The 22307-nt window shown below is 34.5% G+C and overlaps 1 protein-coding gene across 5 annotated transcripts in view; it reads left to right on the top strand.

Annotated features, from left to right (window-relative positions):
• SRP54 (signal recognition particle 54) overlaps positions 1–22076 on the top strand; it is a 58343-nt gene extending 36267 nt beyond the window's left edge. For 3 of the 5 annotated variants that reach the window (XM_031952929.1, XM_031952928.1, XM_031952930.1), the window contains 9 exons: positions 388–538; positions 1311–1459; positions 9173–9273; positions 9595–9681; positions 13278–13351; positions 13603–13711; positions 14690–14860; positions 15574–15669; positions 19358–19486. In XM_031952929.1, the coding sequence (XP_031808789.1) occupies positions 388–538; positions 1311–1459; positions 9173–9273; positions 9595–9681; positions 13278–13351; positions 13603–13711; positions 14690–14860; positions 15574–15669; positions 19358–19449 (1030 nt within the window). In that variant the 3' untranslated portion in view covers positions 19450–19486. Of the gene's footprint in view, positions 1–387; positions 539–1310; positions 1460–9172; positions 9274–9594; positions 9682–13277; positions 13352–13602; positions 13712–14689; positions 14861–15573; positions 15670–19357; positions 19871–21279 lie in introns of those variants that run through there. The other 2 variants (XM_031952931.1, XM_031952927.1) reach the window with 2 other exon arrangements.
• Positions 22077–22307: the final 231 nt, after the last annotated feature.

Below are 22307 nucleotides of genomic sequence, written 5' to 3' on the forward strand. Positions count from 1 at the left end.
TGAAACAGGTTACCTACTTCTAGATAGAGAGGTGATAGATTCAAAGTGCATACTGAGGCTTTTTTTTTTCTTTGTTCCTTTTTTAGACATGGCTAATGCTACAGTTTGTTTTGTTTGAATATACATATTTGTAAGGAATTTTGTTTTTCTTGCTTTCTTGGAGCAGAATTAATGTTGTAATAAGAGGATTTCAGAAACTGAAAAATAAAATTGAACATTTTGCAAAATTTTTAAAAATTAGATCATATTTCTTTCAAAGAGAATTCTATAATTAGTAGATTCATCTAGAATTGAAGCTTATACGGTATGATTTACAAGGTAAATTTTTCTAAGTTTATTATTTCAAAGTGATTTTTATCTGTTTTGGTACTTGTTCCTATTAAATAGCTATACAGAAATGGACCCTGTGATCATTGCCTCTGAAGGTGTGGAAAAATTCAAAAATGAGAATTTTGAAATTATTATTGTTGATACAAGTGGTCGTCATAAACAAGAAGATTCTTTGTTTGAAGAAATGCTTCAAGTAGCTAATGCTATAGTAAGTCCTTTTCTTTAAATTGTTTAATTTATTGTTGTGGCATGGTATGGTAGTAATTATGATAATGCCTAGTATTTTTTATATCTGGTTTTCAATAGAAATTAATTCAGATAAATTTTTTTTAAATACACATACTTTTACTATTTGGTAAAGCTTTATCCTTGCATTCATTCATATTCTCTGTCAAATACATAATTTTGAAATGTATATGATTTTTGTGATTATTTCTTATCTTCATAGTATTTTTATTTCTACATACATATGGAGAAATCAAGACATAACCTAAATACTTTTTGTCTTAAGTGGTTGACTATTTGAGTTTGATGCTTAGTTTTGTAACTTGTAAATCATTTAAATATAATTAGAGAAATTTACCTATCAGTAAAATTTTCAAAACAGATCTTTACATGTAAATTATGATTAAGAAAGTAAGGATGGACATAGTCCATTTGCTTCAATAAACTTTGTGGAATTATTTTTCATATATAGTATAAGTCAATATCATGAAATTGGCACTATCTCACTGCAGTCTTTATTTTGGTTTGATAACTAATGGGAGCCCAGAACCATTATCTGAACATAGTTATATTTTTATCTTGTGATAACTATAGGGAATAATATGTCATAGGTGATCACATATTGATCATATGGATATCTTTGTGGCATTTCGTATGTTTTTATTTTTATTGTTTCAGCTAAAGATTATTTTTTTAATAAATTGTTTTTAAAAAGGATTAATAAAATTTGCAATTTTTCCATTCAAATATTCTAGCAACCTGATAACATTGTTTATGTAATGGATGCCTCCATTGGTCAAGCTTGTGAAGCACAAGCTAAAGCTTTCAAAGATAAAGTAGATGTAGCCTCTGTTATTGTGACAAAACTCGATGGCCATGCAAAAGGTGGTGGTGCACTTAGTGCGTAAGTATTGGAAATACTAATTAATACTAAGGTTATTTATAATTTTATAATGTTGATATTTTAAAATGTTTTTAAAATGATATTTGTCTGATTATTTATATTTTTGTTTCCTCCCCCAAATTAGGCCTTAAATCAGGCAAGATTTCCTTTTTGTTTTCCTCTCTCCTTTCCCATCACTTTTCGTATTCACTCTTTCTAAAAAATTAGTTTATATGCTGTTAAGGGATAATTAAAATCAAAACATATATAAACTTGGGAAGCCATAATTAAGGCTTCATTTGACATTTTACTTAATGGCTTTACTTACTAAAATGATATTGCCATAGTTTAAATGAAATAAAACTATTAATTTGAATAATTGTAACATAATAATTGAATAATAACAACTTGTAATTTTTTGTCACTTCAGCATTTATTTTTCAAAGAGAACATTTGTGTTTTAAGGATATTATTCTGCCAGGTGCTACATCTGTGGGTAGCTGGGGCTTACCTCCTCTTGTGCTTCAGTGCTCCTCTAGACACGAGCCAGCCTTGTTCATCAAAGAGAGTCACAAGCCAGAAGAGATGAAATCAGATGCTCTTTCTTAGAGGCTCTTTCCTCTGCCACTTTCTGCCTCCTTTACAATCTTTGGTGTCCTTCCTTATATCCCCCTTTACACACTAACTTCAAGGATGTAAGCTTATGCTGACATGGGTGATTCAGGAAAGATCAGAGACCCTGACAAGGAACCTTATGCTGATGTGTCTGAGTCAGAAAAGTCACGGAGCTCACATCCTGATGACAGAGCACTTCTTGGGACAAGCATGTTTTTGGGTCACTGTGACTTGCTCTTTGACCTGAGGTATTGTCAGCAACCTTTGCAAGTTCTGGGTCTCATGTTTGTCAGGGGAACTACAACGTAATTCTCCCTATCTCTGAGCCAGCACAGATTTCTTGCCTGGGCCCATGACTCCTTGAGCCCTGTGTTAGCACAAATTTCTTGTTCAGGCCCTCTGGGCCCCAACATCTCCCCTTTCTTGTTTGGCATGGAACGTTCATAGGTCTTGGGGGAACAGGTGATGAGGAAGTGAGGTATACATGGCATGGAGCACACTTTTAATCATTGATATAAATGCCTTTATCAATACAAGTGCCAGGCATATAATCAAAAGTAGTAGAATAAAACATGTTAAGATATAGATAAACATTTTGTACCTGATGACCCAGGGGATTATCATGAAAATACTCAAAAATATCATTGCTCGTTTTATCAGGAATTAAATCATCTTGCACACGGCCTGATGTATTTGGCCTGCAAATCGGTGCAGATAACCAATTTGTACACTAAGAGAGAGATTTAAAATACCAAATAGAGCATTTCTGACTTTTCCCCAAGGGGTACTAGTATGATTAAACTTCCAGGGAGTAATACAAACATGGATGAATCTATAATAACACCTTGCCTATTAACATGAAACTGACAGCATCTACCTGGTCCCCAACTTCAGTAAGTGAGTTCCCTAATATTCTGATATCTTTTCACCCCAGTCAACCAATTCAGTCCAGGGAGGGTTATAAAGTAATATCCAGTGCTGATCACTCCTTGCTGTGGGGAGCAAGGTCAGGCTCATCAGCAATCTCTGGAGCATTGTCTCTGCATCCTGTAGTTGCCTCATCCTCGCTGTCCGCACCTTCTCCTCTTTCTTATTTTCCACCACTCGTTGTGTGTGTTTGGCCCCCACTGATCTTCCGTTTCTCTAGAGGTATAAAGGAAACCTGGACCCCACATAAGTACCTTATATGGACCTGTCCATACTCCTTTGGGATTTTTATACATGACCCAGTACAGTTTATTGAGGTCACTTGTATTCATACCTGTTGGCATATTTAGGATATGTTTAAGTAAAACAAAATGTCTCATTGCTGGAGACAAGTCATCAAGAGGTGGTAACTAGAGAAAATCATATGTGTATAAGGCTCTGTCTAAATAGCCTTGTATCACTTTCCCTCTTCCCCTTTCTTGTTTTTGCGAGAATCGCTTTCAAAGTGCGGTTAGCACATTCCACAATGGCCTGTCCAATGGGATTATAGGGAATGCCAGTAACATGGGCAATGTCAATCTCCTTCATGCATTCTTGCAATACTTGGGAAGTGTAGGCTGGACCATTATCAATTTTAATTTCTAAGGGAGTACCAGTGATGGAAAAAACAATGATATAGATGATTCTTAACATGGCGAACTTGTTCATTGCCCTGTATAGTGGCCATCAAAAATTTTGAATACGTGTCAATGCAAACATGATTGTTGCTGCCATTAAGATGTTTAACATCCATTTGCCATATTTCATTTGGTGCAGATCCTCGAGGGTTCACACCTGAACTGGAAAAGGTGTAAAGGGAACGCAGCATAGACACTGCTTAACTATTTGTCTAGCCTGTTCTTTAGTGATTCCATATAAGCGGTGTTGAAAGTGAGCAGAAAGATGTAATGAAGAGTGAACCGATTTAGCTTGTTCATGTGGTGAATAAAACAGGATGGAAGGGAAAGCATCAGCATCAGCTAGCTTCTCCCCAATCAAATAGGGATCCAAGGCCATCCATATGAGATTGGACATGTAAGAAGTAAACCGGATCTGTGTGGGCAGAGAGGGTTTGTTGAGCCTGTAACAGTAATGTACCAATAGTGGATAGGCTAAAATGATAGCATTTTCTAATTTTTGCATAGCTTGAATAGCATAGGCACTATCAGAGATAACATTAATAGCCTGGGGATATAGTGAAAAAGCATGAACTATAACATAAAGCTCATTTTTCTGAGTACTAGCCATCGGGGGTATCTAGGATGGTGACTTTAGACTCACCATGGACTATGGCTGCTCTGTGTGTTTTAGTTGCATCTGTGAACATGTTAGGCCCTTGGACTGGTTGCTGTTGTACTAATTTTCTAGGGGTCACTGCCCAATTTTCCTTTACAGTTTTAATTAGTAGTGGGGAGGTACCTTGTGCTAACTGTATTCACTGAGTAAGGGTGGCCCATGTGAAGTTCTGTTGAGCTTACTCGTCTGTTTCTTCTTTTGCTAATTCTATATAAGCAATAGGCAGGTGGCCAAACACCATAGGTGTTCTTTTAGCTGCATCAAGTACTTTGCCTGCCTTTTGTAAGTAGGGGACAATAATCTGAGATGTTCTAGTTCCATATACCCATTCAAGAATTCTGAGTCCTTCATGTATAGCAACAAATGGTGTTTCATTCTTTATCCAAGCAATAGCTATATGTGCTCTCTGATCTACTCAGTATATTGATTGGTTGGACAGCCCTTTTTGCTTCAGTTGTCCATACTCGAGGAGATGTCAGAGAAGAGTCCCCTTTCTGTATTTCATAGAGAGGTTTGTTTCATTAATATAGCAGGGATAGGGGTATGACCTCTGATCCATTGGATGGAACTTACTAATTTCTGAAACTCATTTAAAGTAGTAGTTTTTTTCCATTGGATTGCCAAGAGTGGTTGGGTTATTTTTATATCACTTAGCATAAACCCCCCCCAGATATGATAGAGGAGGGTGCTACTTTATTTGGTGCTATTTGCAAAACCTGATTCCTGTAACTCTATTATAATGACTTTGATAATTTCTTTTAAAGTAGCTTGGGAAGGGTGAGCTATCAAAATGTCATCCATATAGTGGCAAATGTATGTATCTGGCCACTTGTTTTGGGACCTTGTAAGGCCTGTGAAACATACCATTGGCGTTATGTGAGACTGTTAGCCATGCCTTGTGGGAGGACTCTCCATTGATATCCTAACATGGGGGCTTTATTATTAACCTGTGGCACTGAAAAAGAAAATTTTTCCTTATCTTATTCATGAAGGGGAATACGAAAGAAACAATCTTGAATATCTACTATCCATATCACATACCCTTGAGGGATAGCATTTGGTGATGGGAGGCCTGGTTGCAAGGCACTCATAGGCTCAAGTTTAGCATTTAACCTTCTTAAATCAGTTAACATTCTCCATTTCCCTGATTTCTTTTTGATGACAAACACAGGGGAGTTCCAAGGGGAAAAAGTCAATGTGACCACAAGCTAATTGTTCTTTGACTAGTTCATATAAAGCGAGGAGCTTCTCAGGAGTAAGGGGACTCTGCTTCCTCCATACAGGTATAATGGTTTTCCATGTTAAAGGAGGGCATATGCTCCCCAATTTTACAGTGGCCCCTACTAAAAACTTTAATTTGTGAGTCTCAAATTTAAATGTTTCATTATGTCTCTTCCCCATAAGTTAGTTCACAGTAAGCCCCTGAATAACTAAAGGTTTTAATCGTCCACTCTTCCCATCAATCTTCCATTTTACCCATTCCTTTGCCTGCATAACACTCTCTCGTCCTTCCATACCATACACATGAGTGATTGCTTGTTCTAAGGGCCATTCTTGGGGCCAGTGAGAAGCAGAAATCATCATCCGATCTGCCCTGGTATCTAAAAGACCCTTGAAAAGGCATCCATTCAAGAGTACTGAAGCAAAAGGTTTTCCTAATTCTATAGTTCGGCTGAGTGCTATGACAATTTGATCAGGATCAGGGGATAACGGGATAGCTTGTGCAAAAGAGTCATTATTATCTATATAAGCAAGCTCATCATGGGGAGTTGGTAAATACTATGGATGAAGTGCTTGCAGAAAGTATGCAAGGATGGACTATGCCCGGGACATAATCTGCCTGATACAGGATAAGTACTGACCAAGGGAGAGGATTTATAAGGACTTCCATTGTAGCTAATGGGGTACTCAATATTTCCCTATGCTGTATATGGGTTTAGTGATGTTTTTTGGTTCATCAATACTTTATATTCTTCTTCTAATGTCTGAGTGGGGTAGATCTGTGACTTGTGTTTCATTTGTGTCTAGTAAGGGACCCGTGAGGGGTGCCTCACCCTGTTTCCCTGTTTTTTATTAGTTCTGCATTGTTTGGCAAAATATTCACTTTTGCCATATTTAAAACATGTGACTAAAGGACGCTTTGGTTTGCAGTCCTGCTTGATATGTCTGGGCTGATCACACCCATAGCATTTTTTTTCTTTCCTCTTATTGGTGTGAATGGCCCCAGCAAGCAATTCAGCTTGATATACATCAGATCCTAATTTTTCACACCTATTCATCCTATCTTCTATTCCTGCATTCATGGGTAAGCCAATCATAGCCTTTTTACAATCATGGTTAGTATTAGCACTTTTTCCTGCACCTTCTACAGGTCCCATGCATCCGGCCACAGACTCCTGCATGCAGGCAACAAAATCAGAAAAAGGTTCTTTTGCGTTCTGTTTAACTTGATCCATATTTTTTCTATCACCCTTTTCTACTAATTTAGCCCATGTCCTTCTGGCACAATCAGCCACTAATGTATATTCGGCAGGCAAGTACTGCAGTTGTGCAGCTGTAGTTTCATATTGACCTGTCCCTGATAATGCAGCAAAAACTTTCTGTGCTCCATTCCCCTCTCTCATTGCTTCCTGTTTAGCCTGTTTTGCAAACTCAGTGTGCCACACAACTGCTTGACTGGGTGAGAGACAAGCATGAGCGAGCGTTTTCCAATCATTAGGGCAAAAAGAATAAACATCAGGGACAATTGTTCTATCTAAGCTAAAACAAAGGGAACAGTGGGGCCACATTGTGCTACTGCTGTTTTCAGATCCTTGATATGTTTCCAAGGAATGGCTGTATGTTCCCTGTGTACTCCACCCAAGGCTTGTGGATCTTGTGTTTCTATAACCAAATAAATTCTCTATCCTTCCACATCCTCCCCTCTCTCATGAGCTTGTTCTATCGCTTTTTCTAGTCCCAATTTTTCCTTTCAGTAGGAACTTCTATTTTTGCAGCTGTGGTTAAAGTGAGACGGCTGGGGTGACCTTTTTTCTCCTTTTCCATCTGCTATGGATTCTTTTTTCAGGAGAGATTTCTGTTTTTAAGTCAGGATATAGCTGTCGATAAGAGAGTGCGCTGGCTTGGAGAGGGGTGTGCCAGAGTTCCTCATTTTCTTCCAAAGCTGTTTCACTAAGGTTTATTTACTTTCAATTTGGCTCTTTGTGGCAAAGCTGCATTGTGGATGGCTAGCCCCTTCAAATGCAGCTCTGACCAGGCTAAATATTATACAATCCTTATCTTCCAACAACCCAGGGGTGTCTTTTTCATAGCTAGTCATTTGTTTTCCTATAACTTTCCATTTTGCCTTATCTAATCCTGAGTCAGTGAGCCATGGGGATACAACATAAATTTTAACAATAAATGCCCTTATATCTTTTAGAGGCAAAGTGAATCCTTGTTTCTTAATGGCTTTATATTATTGCTTAGCCCATATCTCATTTTCCTCTGGCTTGATCAAGGGTATTGAGTTCCCCCATCTTCTTGCCTAGCAACTCAGCGAGAAACTCTCTTCCTTCCTGCACTTCCTGCAGGGTCCCGGTCCTTTCCTGCCCTCACGTATGTGGCCTAACCTGTGTGTCCCTGTTCGGGTACCACTTACCAGGTGCTATACCTGTGGGCAGCTGGGTCTCATCTTTTCTCGAGCTTCAGTGTGCCTATGTACACAAGCCAGCTGTGTTCACCAAAGAGAGTCACAAGCCAGAAGAGATGAAATCAAGATGCTCTTTCTTAGAAGCTCTTTCCTCTGCCTTCCTCTGCCACCTTCTGCCTCCTTTACAGTCTTTGGTTCCTCCTTATATCCCCCTTTCCACATCAACCTCAAGGAAGTAAGCTTATACTGACATGGCTGAGTCAGGAAAGTCTCAATACTCACATCCTGATGACAAAGCACTTCTTTTTGTTTTTGGGTCACTGTGACTTGCTCTTTGACCTGAGTTATTGTCAGCAACCTTTGCAAGTTCCGGGCCTCATGTTTGTCATGGGAAGTACAATGTAATACTTCCTTATCTCCAAGCCAGCACAGATTTCCTGCCTGGGCCCATGATCCCTGAGCCCTGTGTCAGTACAAACTTCTTGCCCAGGCCCTCTGGGCTCCAACATTATTCCTCATAAATTTCTTAAACTCTCTTTTTAATAACCAAGAAAAGATAGTATTCTATTAAGTATATTAAAAGTTCATCAACATGTTGTATTAGTTTGCTACTCTTAGTTAATATTTAGTAATCCACATGTTTTATTAAATGAACATGATAGTTATGATGATTAGATTTTTGCAGAAAATAGGAAGGTTTGATAGGTACTAAAATATGATCTTCATAAATAAAAGAATTTTTATTCCCTTATTGATGAGAACATAATTAACTTTTAACTTGTTATTTGGACTAAAATTGAGTTTTTATAATTGACTAGGTTTTTACAAGATTTCGCTATGCTATTTATCTAGTATTTTGAGATGTGATTGACATATAGACTACACACTTTATATATGGGAGCATCCTCAGTCTTCTAGTTGGAATATTGATTTGAAGTGGCCTGTTCCAATTTTCTGTAGTCTTCAGGAGAACACTATTTTTTACATGTTAGGTGAAATCTGCATTCTACCTGGACTACATTTTCCTTCAGTCAAAATACTGAAATATTTGAGCTAGAATATAAATGATGGTTTATCCAGGCATGTACTTTTTAAAAAATACATCTTAATTTATAAATAAACTGTTTTCTTGTTTTAGGGGGAGAAGTATAGTAGAGATTACTGTTTATTTCTGATAACTCTTTCCCTTATTTGAAGTTGTTTTTATGTTTTGTATTTCTTTGCAGAGTTGCTGCCACAAAAAGTCCAATAATTTTCATTGGGACTGGTGAACATATAGATGACTTTGAACCTTTTAAAACACAGCCTTTCATCAGCAAACTTCTTGGTATGATCAATGAGGGAAAGGGGTGCTAGCAAAATGGAAATAGCATATAACTGGAAGTTAGGAGGCCTGGGTTCTCATTCCAACTTAAATATGTGATCTCAAACAAGTTGTTTAATTTCTTTGCTTTGGTTATTTTTTCTATAAAAGAAAGAGTAATAATAGCCACTTGAGCTACTTCTCAACATTATCATAATAAAGTGTGATATGAAAGCATTTTGAAGGTTTAAAGTCCTTTTGTTAGTAGAAAAAAATGCTTTCTATGCTATGGAAAATAAATAAACATGGTCTTACTGAATTAAATGCAGTTTTTGGTTTTTCTAGGTATGGGTGATATCGAAGGACTAATAGATAAAGTCAATGAATTGAAGTTGGATGACAATGAAGCACTTATAGAAAAGCTGAAACATGGTATGCTGGTTTCAAAATTAGTTTGACATTTAGCTAGATTATTGAATGTTTCACTGAACCATTTACTATTAAGAAAAATTAATATTAAATAACATTTTATGGTTTTTTATAGTTATTTGTATTCTTAAATTTTTGGCAGTTTGGAATTATAAATTGTTTTTCTTCCTGCAACTAAAAAAATTATTTGCAATTGATTTTCCTCAAGATAAAAGTATAAAGTTTAATTTTCCCTTGAATTTCTTAAAATAACTAAGTATTTTTCTCCCTCTTTTTAAAAGTTTTGTTAATGTCTTTTGTTTTTATAATAGCCATTCCCAGTTAGTTTCTTCCTGTCCCCAATTAAGTAAAACCAATCAGCAGTGGTATTGAGTTTGACAATATGTAAGACATTCCACATGTATTTTGACTTCTACAATGAAAGTACAATAGTGTTTTTATTTCCTCATCTTCCATGACATTTGACTTCATTGTTTTGGTTCTTCACCTCATTATAATCATTGAATACATTTTTTCTGATACATTATTTATTTTGAATCAGTTCACATATGTTTTCCCATGTTTCTGTGAGTTACTTAAATTCTTTATTTCTTACATGTGAATCAATAATATTCTATTATATGTCAGGCCATTTCCCAATATGAACCGTTTGTTTTTTTGCTATTTTTTTGTCTACTGTAAAAAGTGTTCCTTTATTAGAGCACATGTGGATTAATATAAGACTTTTCTATTTTGTATTGAACTTCTTTTGTGATGTGATCATAGCAGTGGGATCTTTGGATCACAGGATATTTACTGTTTAATCATTTTTTTCACATAATTTCAAATTGTTTTCCAGGATGGTTGGATTGTTTCGCATTTCCACCAATAGTATAGTAGTATCTTTGCCTTTCCCCAGCTTTTCCATCACAGTTTCCATCTTTTGAGATCTTTGCCAATTTGAGGGGTATGTGATATGACATGAGAGTTGTTTTAATGTGAATTTTTCTGATTAACAAGTTAGTGTAATATTTCATAGGGTTGTTAGTGGTTTGCATATCATCTTTTCAGAACTGTTCTCATCTTTTGGCCACTTATTTATTGACTCTTGGTATTATATATTTGTGTCATTTTCCAGTGGATTTTGCCTACCAGATGAGATACACTGAAAGATACACTGGAGATACTTTCTTCAATAATAAAGGAAACTGCCAATTGAATCAAATATTGCCTTTATTGTTGTGATACGGGAGCCACCTACCAGTGGCTGGTGGTGGTCTAACTCAAACCTGTAGAATGGATCTCTTAGTGTGAGAGAATGATGTTATCATCATTCTAGGAGACTGAAAAGCAGTTGCTGTACTCTGCCCTCTCTACTAAGAGGCAGTTGTGTTGTCTGACCTCTTTTCTTCCCTCTGCCTCCAATTTATTTCATTCCCAGTCCACAAGCAATACCTGTATCAGTAAAGGCTGCTTTGCAGCTCCTTCAGATGTTATGATTCACAGCTGCGGAGGCTCTTGGAGAATTGACCTGCCCCTTCACTTAGGCATGTTCCTTAACACTTTCTTATTGTAGATGTATTAATTTTGTTTGTGCAAAAGCTTTTCCATTTTATTTAATCAAATTATCATTTGAGGTTTTATGATTACTTTTATCCCTTGTTTGATAAGAATTTTCCCTGTTGTCATAGTTGTTAAAGATATTACCTACCACTTGTTTTCCTCTATTTTTTAATGATAAGACTATTTTGTATCAGTTATTCTTTTTGGATCTTATTGTGACATTTATTATAAGATAGTTTAAACCTTTTTTTTTTTTAAACTAAATTACTTTTCACTTTTTCTAGCAGGTATTGCTCAATAAGGAAATAGTTGATGTTTCAAGGTTTTTAAACTAGAGTACGGAAATAGTTTATGTTTCAAACTAGAGTACTGCACTTGATTGTGTCTATTTTTTAAAAATGAAAAAACTAAAACTGTTCTACTGATCTGCTTTTCTATTCTTTAATCAGTTCTAGTTTTGATGATTGTTTTATAAAATAATTTGAATCATTGTATTGTCTTTCCCTTTCATGCCTTCTCTTTTTCATTATTTCCCCTAAGTTTCTAGTTTTTGTATATATGTATTGTAGAATTTTTTTTCTCCAACCTTGAGCTACAGCTTCCAATTTCCAGTCAATATTTTCATTTGGAAGACATACGGCCATCCCAAATGGAATGTATTGTCTAAGATTGAACTTCTTGTTTCCCCTTCTTAAAGCCTGTTCTTCTTGATTACCTTATTTCTCTCATTAGTCCTTCTCTTCTTCAGATTACCCCCAGCCATAAAGCTTTGGCTTCATATTTGGTTATTTCTTTTAGACTCTTAGTCCTTCATGGGATACCCTTGCAACAGCATCTGCTCCATTTCACTTTTTTCTGTGTCCCTGTCACATGAATCATTCCAAAAGAGGTTGTTGACCATATTTCTTTCTTACCTAACAGTTTTTTTTAATATTTGGGTGGTCTGTAAAATAATCTGGTAGTCAGGTCTCTACTTCTTTTTCCAGCCACATAGCCTTATTCTTATATGAACTTTTTATCATTGGCCAAACTGGTTTAGTCATTATCCTTGGACATTTAATGCCTCTGTTTTTGTTCTTTTTCTCTTCTCTACCTTAAATGGTACTGTCATGATATTTATCTATCAAAAATCTAGGAGCAGCTAGGTGGCTCAGTGGATAGAGCATCAGCCCTGAAGTCAGGAGGACCTAAATTCAAATGTGGCCTCAGACACTTTTACGTCCTAGCTGTGTGACCCTGGGCAAGTCACTTAACTCCAAATTGCCTCAATAACAATAACAACAAAAAAAGGGATGTTTCCAAAAATGTACTTGTATACTTGATACATCTCACATAATAAATAATCTTGAATCCTTTCTAACCAGAAATTCTGCTAAGGTATAGCTAGGCCTGGCTACAGTAGGATATGAAATGATTTTTGCATATCTTCTTTTTGTTCATAGTTAGGAAGCAATAAATGAAGCTAGCTTATAAGTTCTTTTATGTTTGTTTATGGAAAGAAAGTCTATCCTGTTAAAAGGATTTCAGGGTATGCTGGACAAGTGAGGGAATTTGTCAAGGGTTGGAGTAGGATAGTCTAGTAAGCAGTTGGTTTCTTTGCTCCTTAGATGAAATTTTTCATGCCTGGTGCTTGCTCATTTCGGTCAGTGGAGAAAACAAAATACATGGGCTGGCCCTCTTCCTTCTGATTTTTTGGTGTCTTTCATTTCTGTTATTTCAAGATTCCCACAGGCCAAGGTGCCATTCTACTCTGCTTCTCTCATATAATACCTCCTTTGATCATCATGGTGTCATCTTCTCCCATGGCATAGTTTTATTTGTCACATAGTTTTTTATTTACTTCATCTCCTGTAGGCTTATATAATGTAGAAAACTTTTTCTCATTGTTATATTTCCTATGGCATCTAATACAGTGCCTTGCACATAAGTGTCTAATATTATTCAAACGGATGCATCGTTCTGAGCTTGAGTTCTCCTTAAGAAGAATCCATATTTATGGTTTAGATTTTTTTATCAAATATTTCTGTTAGATCTGACTTGTTTTTATTTTATTTCAGGTCAGTTTACTTTGAGAGATATGTATGAACAATTCCAAAACATCATGAAAATGGGCCCATTCAGTCAAATATTGGTTAGTTATCTTAAAATTATTTACCTTGGTGTATTTGAGATCTGTGGAAACATTTTAAATTCTGTTCTTCTTTGTTGTAACTACTTTTGACAGCTGTAAGAGGATGTTAGACATTTTATTTTAAAATCAAAATAAAAGCTAACATCCTTAGCTAGACAAATGTGGTAATATTAATATATTTTTAGTATGTTTAAATGTTATATTCTGTTTTATGTCACATGAGAATAAAGAAATTGTTATTTTGATTTTAGGGTATGATTCCTGGTTTTGGCACAGATTTTATGAGCAAAGGCAATGAACAAGAGTCAATGGCAAGGCTAAAAAAACTAATGACAATAATGGACAGTATGAATGATCAAGGTAAGATAGTTATTTATAGACAGTACACATTTTCACTTTGAGAAATTATAGGTCTGACAGCATCATCCCTATTATTGAATAGACTCTAGTTGTTGCCTCATCTCTCAGGTCAGTATGAAATGTTTTCATTGGCATTTGAAGCTTTTCACAGCTTGTCCCCTTCTGTCTTTACAGTTTTCTTCCACAGTATAATTCAGTCATACTAGGATAGTTGCTATCCCATTCCCATTATACTTCATCTCCTCTGTCTATGTCTTTGCACTGACTGTCCTCCATATCTAGAATGCTTTCCCTCCCCACCTCCATCTCTTAGAATCTTTGACTTCCTTCAACACTAGGCTTAAATTGCACCTTCTTCCAGATGCTTTACCCGATTGCCTCAAGAACTAGAGCCTTTCCTTCTGAGATTACCATCTACTCTTCATGTATCTTGTAGGTGCCTGTTTATTTACATGTGGCTTTCCCCATTAGGATATAAGATCTTTGAGAGCAAGATTCTTCCTTTATGTTCCTAATGCTTAGTATAATACCTTGTGTGTTGTATGTGCTTAATAAAATCGTTGTTGATTCAATAGCTGAAAAAAAGATAAGATTTAACATTTTCCTTAGGCTCTTTCTAAGAATTACAGAGTAATCAAAACAGAGGCAGATAGTTGAGAGATGGTTCTGATTTTTTTAGCATGCATATACTTATAGCATCATGATAAATGCTATTTTAATAGTAATGACTTGATTAGTATCACTCTAGTCATATATAATATATAATAAGACCTGCCTCTTTCCTTTTGGCTATGTAGACAAAATAAATGAATAAGAAATAAATTATGGGGTAGGGCAAGTAATGCCATTTAGAAAGATAATTTTAACATTTTCAGAAATATATATATTCAGAATATATATTCAGAAAAATATAACCTTTCTGGATGACATGTTTATACATATGGAAATATAGTGGAATGATTTGACTCTCTTCTGTAGAACTTGACAGTACTGATGGTGCAAAGGTTTTCAGTAAGCAACCAGGAAGAATCCAAAGAGTAGCAAGAGGATCAGGTGTTTCAACAAGAGATGTTCAGGAGCTTTTGACACAATATACTAAGTTTGCCCAGATGGTGAAAAAAATGGGTGGTATCAAAGGACTTTTCAAAGGTAAGAAAAATAACATAATTAATTTAAAAAAATTTTTAATCATCAGTTTAAAGAAGCAGTGTAGAAAAGGGAAAGAAAATTAAAAGTTAAAATTCAGGAGTGGGCCTTGAACATGGAAAAATTAAGTTTTTAGTTATATTCATTAGAAATCCAAGAGTACATATTGTAATTTATGAGGACAGTCTGATTTCCAGTTCGAGTTAATGGGAAGCAGTTATGAAATTAATTTGTTATTTTAAAAAATCGTGATGGATGAAAAGAGTATCTTTATTCATGAAAACAAACAAAACCATTTTACATACATTTTCAGAAATTTAAAAGTTGACACATATCTCTCTCATATACAAATGTTCTTTCCATGATCATCTTGCTTGCTTTGTCTTCCTCTTAAATCCCCTTCCTTTTTTCTTTCTTTCTTCCTATTGTTTTCCTCTCCTAAATTTTTGTAGTGAAGCAGATACTCAGTTTTGTTAGTATTAATTTTTTTAGAATGACACCAGTTCATTTACAGGAGGACCACTACTGTATATTTTTGTCCCTCTGAGGACAGAATTAAGATCAACAGTATAAAAATTGGAATACTAACTGAAGCAGTCAAGCAAAAAGTTATTAGAAATTATTTAGAATCATAATATACATGAATTCTAAATTTGTCTAACCTAAAAAGAAATAGAACATACTAACAGACACTTAATATTTGTACTGTTTTTAAGGAGGTGACATGTCAAAAAATGTAAGCCAGTCCCAGATGGCGAAATTGAACCAACAAATGGCTAAAATGATGGATCCCAGAGTTCTTCATCATATGGGTAATTTTTAAGTCTGTTTCCAATATGAAGTTAAAAGTGTTGATATTGGTGACACATTTTGAACTATACATTTTTAAACTAATAGAACTTCACTAATCAGAAAAGTGGCATTTGGTAAGTAGAAAGAATGCTAAATTTTAATTAGAAGACTTTTTTTTTTTTTTTTTTTTTAAGAAGGCTTTATTTCTTACCAAGATTCTGCTACTACCCAGTTTTATAATGGGCATTAACCTCTTATGAATTCAACTTCCTAATCTGAAAAATTGGGAGATGGCCAAAATACATTATTCAACTTAATGCATATTAATTAAGTAGCTACTATGTGCAAAATACTTTGCCAAATGGTAGAGATAAAAAGTCAAAAGTTAAAACAATTCCTGTTGTGTGGGATAGGTGCAAAACCTCGCTTCCCAAATTAACTAGAGACATCTTCATGTAAAAAGAGAAATCATTTATTTAGTCCCTGCAGGGATAAGCTCCTAACATGTACTAGTAGACCTGCTCAGCAGGAAGTATTAGCTGGTGAAATAGCAAAAGACCCAAGCCTTTTCATTGGATAGACTAAAAGGAAGTAACAATCATTGACCAATGGTCACTAATGTTGTCTGCTTCTTGTGGATCATGTCACTTCCTAAAACTTCCAGTCACTGACTTAGGATCTGACCTTTAGAGATCTCTAGGCCTTGAGATCATGTAACTTCCTGCAACCTGGGACGGAAGGCCTGATCTTCCTGCTCTGGGAATAGGAATCACGTGACCCAAACCTAGTCTCAGACTTTTTGAGAAAGCTTCATCTTTCTATCTCATTTACTGTCTTCTAGATTTTTAGTAAGGAGAAATACAAATTAATAAATATAAAGTATGTACAAAGTAATACCAAGTTATTTCAAGAGGGAAAGAATCCTAATAATTGAAGGTTAAGTATTAAGACATTGTATATGAAGTGTTATTTATGTTTTGAAGGCAGCTAGAATTCTTTTAGACGTGAGGAAGTAGTGCATTCTAGGCATGGGAAGTGGTAGATGGAATGATGATTTTATAAACTATCAGGTAGTCTATTTTAACTAATGGTAGAATACAATGAAGGAGAGTAATGAAAAGTAATTCCAGCAACTGCTATGAGATTAATATATTGTTTATTGTTGAAGCCATTCTGGAAAACAAATTAGAACTATATGGAAAAAACACTGTTCAAATCTTCTGACCTAGCAATTCCTGTTACTGGGTATATACATCAAAGAAGTCACAAAGTGAAGCAGATCCTTTATATTCCAAAATATAATACCAAGCATTCTTTTATAGAAGCAAAGCTATGAAAGAAAATAGATGTCCATTGATTGAGGATGATTGATTCAATTGTGGTTCATAAATATTTTGGAATAATATACTCTGAGAAATGTTGCATATAAGGAATTCAGAAGTCTAGAAAGATTTGCATGAATTGATATAGAGCAAAGAAAGTAGAACCAGTAGAATAATATATACAATGGCTATTATAATTAAAAATAGACATTTATACTTAATTATTGTACTTATTATTTGGTTCCAGAAGACAAAAGTAACCATCCCTCCTTTCCATAGTAAAGTGGGTAACTGTGTATTCTGTTTATTCAAATTTAGTCATAATATTGGTTTTGTTTGTTTTTTAAAAATAGGTTTGTGAGAGTTAGAGGAGTGTGAGAGGAATTCTCAAGAGTTGTCTGTGGTTGAAAAAACAAGACATAAATCAGTCTTAGGTTAGGTTTAGGTTAGGATTAGACTTGTCTATGCCTTTAAATGCCAAATTGAAAGGTGTTTTGTGTTTTATCCTTGAGACAGTTGAGAAAAGGTTTTTGAATAAAGTAACGTAGTCTGACATGTGCCTTAAGAAGATTATTTTGGCAACCATATAGAGCATGGCTTGGAAGGAAGAAAGACTGAAAGGAAAGCAATCTGTTACTGTAATTCAGGGGAGAGGTAATGAGGTCCACATTAAGATAGTGACTGAGCAAGAAAGATTAGAAGCCAGTGAAAGGATAGGGAGTGGAGGCAGTGAGTGCAGAAGACTTTTTTGAAGAGTTTAGCTATGATGGAGAGAAGAGATACATAAATGATGGTCAGTATGGATGGTAGGATCAAATGATAAGGATTTCTTAAGGATGAAGGAGATATATTCAAAGTAGTCAGAAAGGAAGGATCCAATAAATTTACTGATGAAGATGGGATGGATTGGGACCAAGGGTGCCATAGGAAATTTGAGAATGAATAAAAAGAGTTTTGAATAACTTCTGTGGTGAGTAGAAAAGCAAATTTATTAGGAATATATCAAAAGATTTCCTTGCTAAAGTGAGGGCCCAGTTGAGATTATGTAATATGAATTTGTAATAATCATTATCCTCAATAAAAATAGGGTAATTTGAGATAGCATAGATTTAGTGGAGGAATTCTGTTTTGGATTTTTAGCTTTGAGATGCCTTTGGGAACATACATATATATATATATACTATATGCTGTTTTGTGATTTCCTCTAGTTTTGTTCAGTAACACACAAATATAAATTAAGGCAGTGACTAATGGGAATAATTGAAGATTGGGGTTGGCAAGGCATGATTAGTAATAGAGTAATGGGACAAGAGATAGAGTATAATATTAATTTGAAATTATTTTATGGGGAAGATAGACATGAAAGAGAGCAGTAGAAGGTTTATGGCTTGTGAAAGAACTTTCAGGTGAGGGAAGTGTAGAGATTGTGGTGAGGGTGAAAAACAGGCTTAAGTGTTATAAGTTAGAGGTTGAAAATAATAAAGAATTTGTTCTCAAATATGAGGTTTCGAATTCGTGAACAGAGAATTAGAACCTTTAATACTTACTATAAGTGTTTTGAGAACAGAAATTGTTTTTGGCTGTTCTTTGTATCTCCCGTACTTAAGTCAGTGCATGGCACATAGTGGGCATTAAATAAATGCTTTATGTCTTGTTGGTGATGATATTGGTAGACAAGAGATTCAAGGATAGAGGACAATATATAAAAGAAGCAAAACCAGGGCACAATTGATGAAGTAGAATCAGTGAAAGGAGTAAAGGTTATGAGAATAAAGATTTAGTTTAGGAGAAGTGAGACAGAGGAAGAAACTTTAAATTCTGCATCTTCAAAAGGACCCCCTTCTTATTCTAAGAATTTCTTAAGTACCTAAATAATTGCTAATAAATGAATTCCTAGCAGAGCAAAATAAATATATTTTTGTATACCAGACAACTTTTCAGTGTTATATTTCTATGCTTTACTGTATGCCCAAATTTTTAAATCATCATTTAATTACATGACTTGACTTTTCACAAATATCTACAGATAGTTATAAGTATAATTTTTTATTTAAAATGTGCATTTATGAAAAACTAGCATTTGTTCCCTTTATATATTCCTTAAGTATTTAACTTAAAAGTACTGGCTCTAGGGGCAGCTAGGTGGCGCTGTGGATAGAGCATCAGCCCTGAAATTAGGAGAACCTGAGTTCAAATGTGGTCTCAGATACTTAACTCTGTATATGTGGCGGGGGAGGAATGTGCGTGCACACAGGCCCGCAACTCTGGACAAGTCACTTAATTCCAATTGCCTCAGCGTAAAACAAAAAACAAAACAAAACAAAAAGTACTTGCTCTGGTTTCTGTTTCAGCTTGTCTTTACTGATCTCTTTCTCTTTGTTTTTAGGAGGTATGGCAGGACTGCAGTCAATGATGAGGCAGTTTCAACAAGGAGCTGCTGGAAATATGAAAGGCATGATGGGATTCAATAATATGTAAAGAAGATTCCTTAATATAAGCTCAGTTGGTAATACTCTTTGCTGAGATTTCAGATTTTTTCCTCCCTCTCCTTTTTGTAAGGCCAAAGAGATATATTCTCCCTTCTCTTTTCTTTCCCCTACTTTTTTTGAGGGGTTTGAGGGATATTTGGGAGTTTGATCTCTTCAGACTTCTTTTCAGACTTCTGAGTTTCTGGGGTTTTCTGGAAATCACATATTTTTGCTTAAGAGAACAGATCTCATTAATTTCTGTCTCAAATTTCACTTGTTAAGTGGAACAAATCATGATGTAAAATTTAGTACTTAGTTTTTAATTATTTGTCTCAAAAGGTAACCATTATATTTGTAAACTGTCTAAGTCAGTTGTTACATGATGTCACAAAAAAATCCTGTAAATAAACTTTAAAGTGGTTATAATCAAAGGGGTTTGTTAATTTTCTTTGTAGTTTAAAATAATAATTTTCAAAAAGGATGAAGAAAGGCAAATGTAGAGCTAATACCATTCCTCAAAAGTACAGTTTTTTTTGTGGAAAATACGGTTAGTGCCTTAACCATAAATTTCTAAAAGTTGCATGTAATACAGTATTATTAAGATATTTTACCAGAGAAAATCAGAGCTGTATCTGGTTAATTGCTTCACAGTGTGAATGAGGTGTTGATTTTTATGAAACTGTAAAGAAATATACATAAATGTTTGCTGTGTTAACTTTTTAGGGCCAGCTCTGATGTAAAAAAAATTTTTTTTAAAGATGACTAGATGAGCAGTTATCAGATTAGATAGAAGATAGTACCAAAAAACAACTAGGTTGTTTTTCTAACTTTTAAGCTTTAAACCATAGTTTCTTTTTTAAACTACAATAACTAAAAAAAAGCTGTTGATAAATAACTAAAACACATACTTTTACAGTGTAGAAATCTTTATAAAATGTCAAGTTGAAAATGTACATATATACCCAAAATATTGATCAGAATTCAATACAGTTAGTTGACTGGTTCTTTGGTAACCATAGTAGAATTCCTGCATGGCAGTTGAGGTTTATTCAGTTATGAAGACAAATTCCTTAGCTGCCTTGGCTATTAATTATTTTTTTTTAAATTATCATGAACTTAACATGAAGATTTCCATTTATAAAGAACAGAAAGAGGATTGTATATGAAACCATGAATCTCTTACATACAGCTTAATTTTTCTTGTAGGTATATATATTAAAATATCCCAAAAGTATACTGCTTGTCTGTGTCCTTTTCTAAACTTTCCTCTGTTCTCTTCTGTATATTTTAAAAATACAATTCATTCTTAAAATACTTTTTAAAAATTTAAAAATTTTTACTTTATATCACTATAATTATTTTCTACTTATTTATTATTGATAGCATGGAGACCTTGAACATATGTTACATTTGTTAGTGATCTACAAACTAGGACAAGCTAATAAGCCTCAACAAAGACTCAATTTGTTATTGAATAGGAAGGAAATACATTTTTGGCTAATTCATCTTTTGTAGTATCAGTAAAGATTAAATTTCTTTCAAAAGTTAGTCTACCCTTTATAATGTATTTTTTTTTAATTTTTATTTTTTTAAGCTTTTAATTTTCTTTTTTTCTTTCTTTTTTCTTTTGCTGAGATAGTTGGGATTAAGTGACTTGACCAGGGTCACACAGTTAGAAAATGTTAAATGTCTGAGTCCAGGGCTGGACTCTATCCACTGTACCACCTACCTGTTCCTAAGCTTTTTATTTTCAAAATATATGCATAATTTTCATTATTTACCCTTGAAAAACCTTGTGTTCAAAATTTTTTCCTTCTTTTCCCCCCACCCCTTCTCCTAGGTGACAAGTAATCCAATATATGTTAAATGTATTTTTAAGAAGAGAATGCATGTACTGAGGATCAACAATAAGTTGAAAGGAACTAGTTCAAGAAAATGCATTTAAGGTGTGTCCTTTCTTATATGCATTTCTGTGAAGTTTTTATATAACTTATGGGCCTTGTTTTTCATAATTTTTGTAAAATGACAGAGTTGAACTGGATAGACAAGTGTTCCTCATCTGAGTTACCCATCCCTCCATGGGGTATATGAAAATTATCAAGGAGAGAGAGGTATGGGCAAGAAACCAAACCTGTGATTTCCTTGGCAAAAGTATTCCTAGATAAGAAAATTTGCCCATGTTGGTACATTCTCTGCAAATTATAGTCTGAAGAGAGTTTGTCATATGCCTGAGATCACATAACACTATGTTAGAGATGGGATTTCAATAAAACTATATTATTGTATTGTAATATTCCAAATGTAGTATTGTTAGTGAAGAAAAATTTATAGATTGAAGAAAGTACAGTAAATGGGTGAACTGATAAAGGAAGCCTTACATTATCTCTGAAAAATTTGAAAAGAGACAATTGTAGCAATGAGTATAATTCTGACAAACTAAATGAATGAGTTTTGGGATTTGAATTCCTTTTTGTATTAAGAACAATAATCCAATAAGAGAATAACTGAACCCCAAATTAATTTTCATTTAGTGAAACTGCAACATTTTTGGACAAGTATATCCCATTCTTCCTAAACCATTAATATCTGTGAAGTAGAATTCTCAGCCCCATACTCACTAAGTTCTTTTTTTTTTTTTTTTTTTTTTTAAATTTAAATTTAATAGCCTTTTATTTACAGGATATAAACATGGGTAACTTTACAGCATTAACAATTGCCAAACCTCTTGTTCCAATTTTTCACCTCTTACCCCCCCCCCCTCCCTAGATGGCAGGATGACCAGTAGATGTTAAATATATTCAAATATAAATTAGATACACAATAAGTATACCTGACCAAAACGTTATTTTGCTGTAGAAAAAGAATCAG

Source organism: Sarcophilus harrisii, chromosome 2 (assembly GCF_902635505.1).
Source record: "Sarcophilus harrisii chromosome 2, mSarHar1.11, whole genome shotgun sequence".
NCBI classification, from domain to species: domain Eukaryota; kingdom Metazoa; phylum Chordata; class Mammalia; order Dasyuromorphia; family Dasyuridae; genus Sarcophilus; species Sarcophilus harrisii.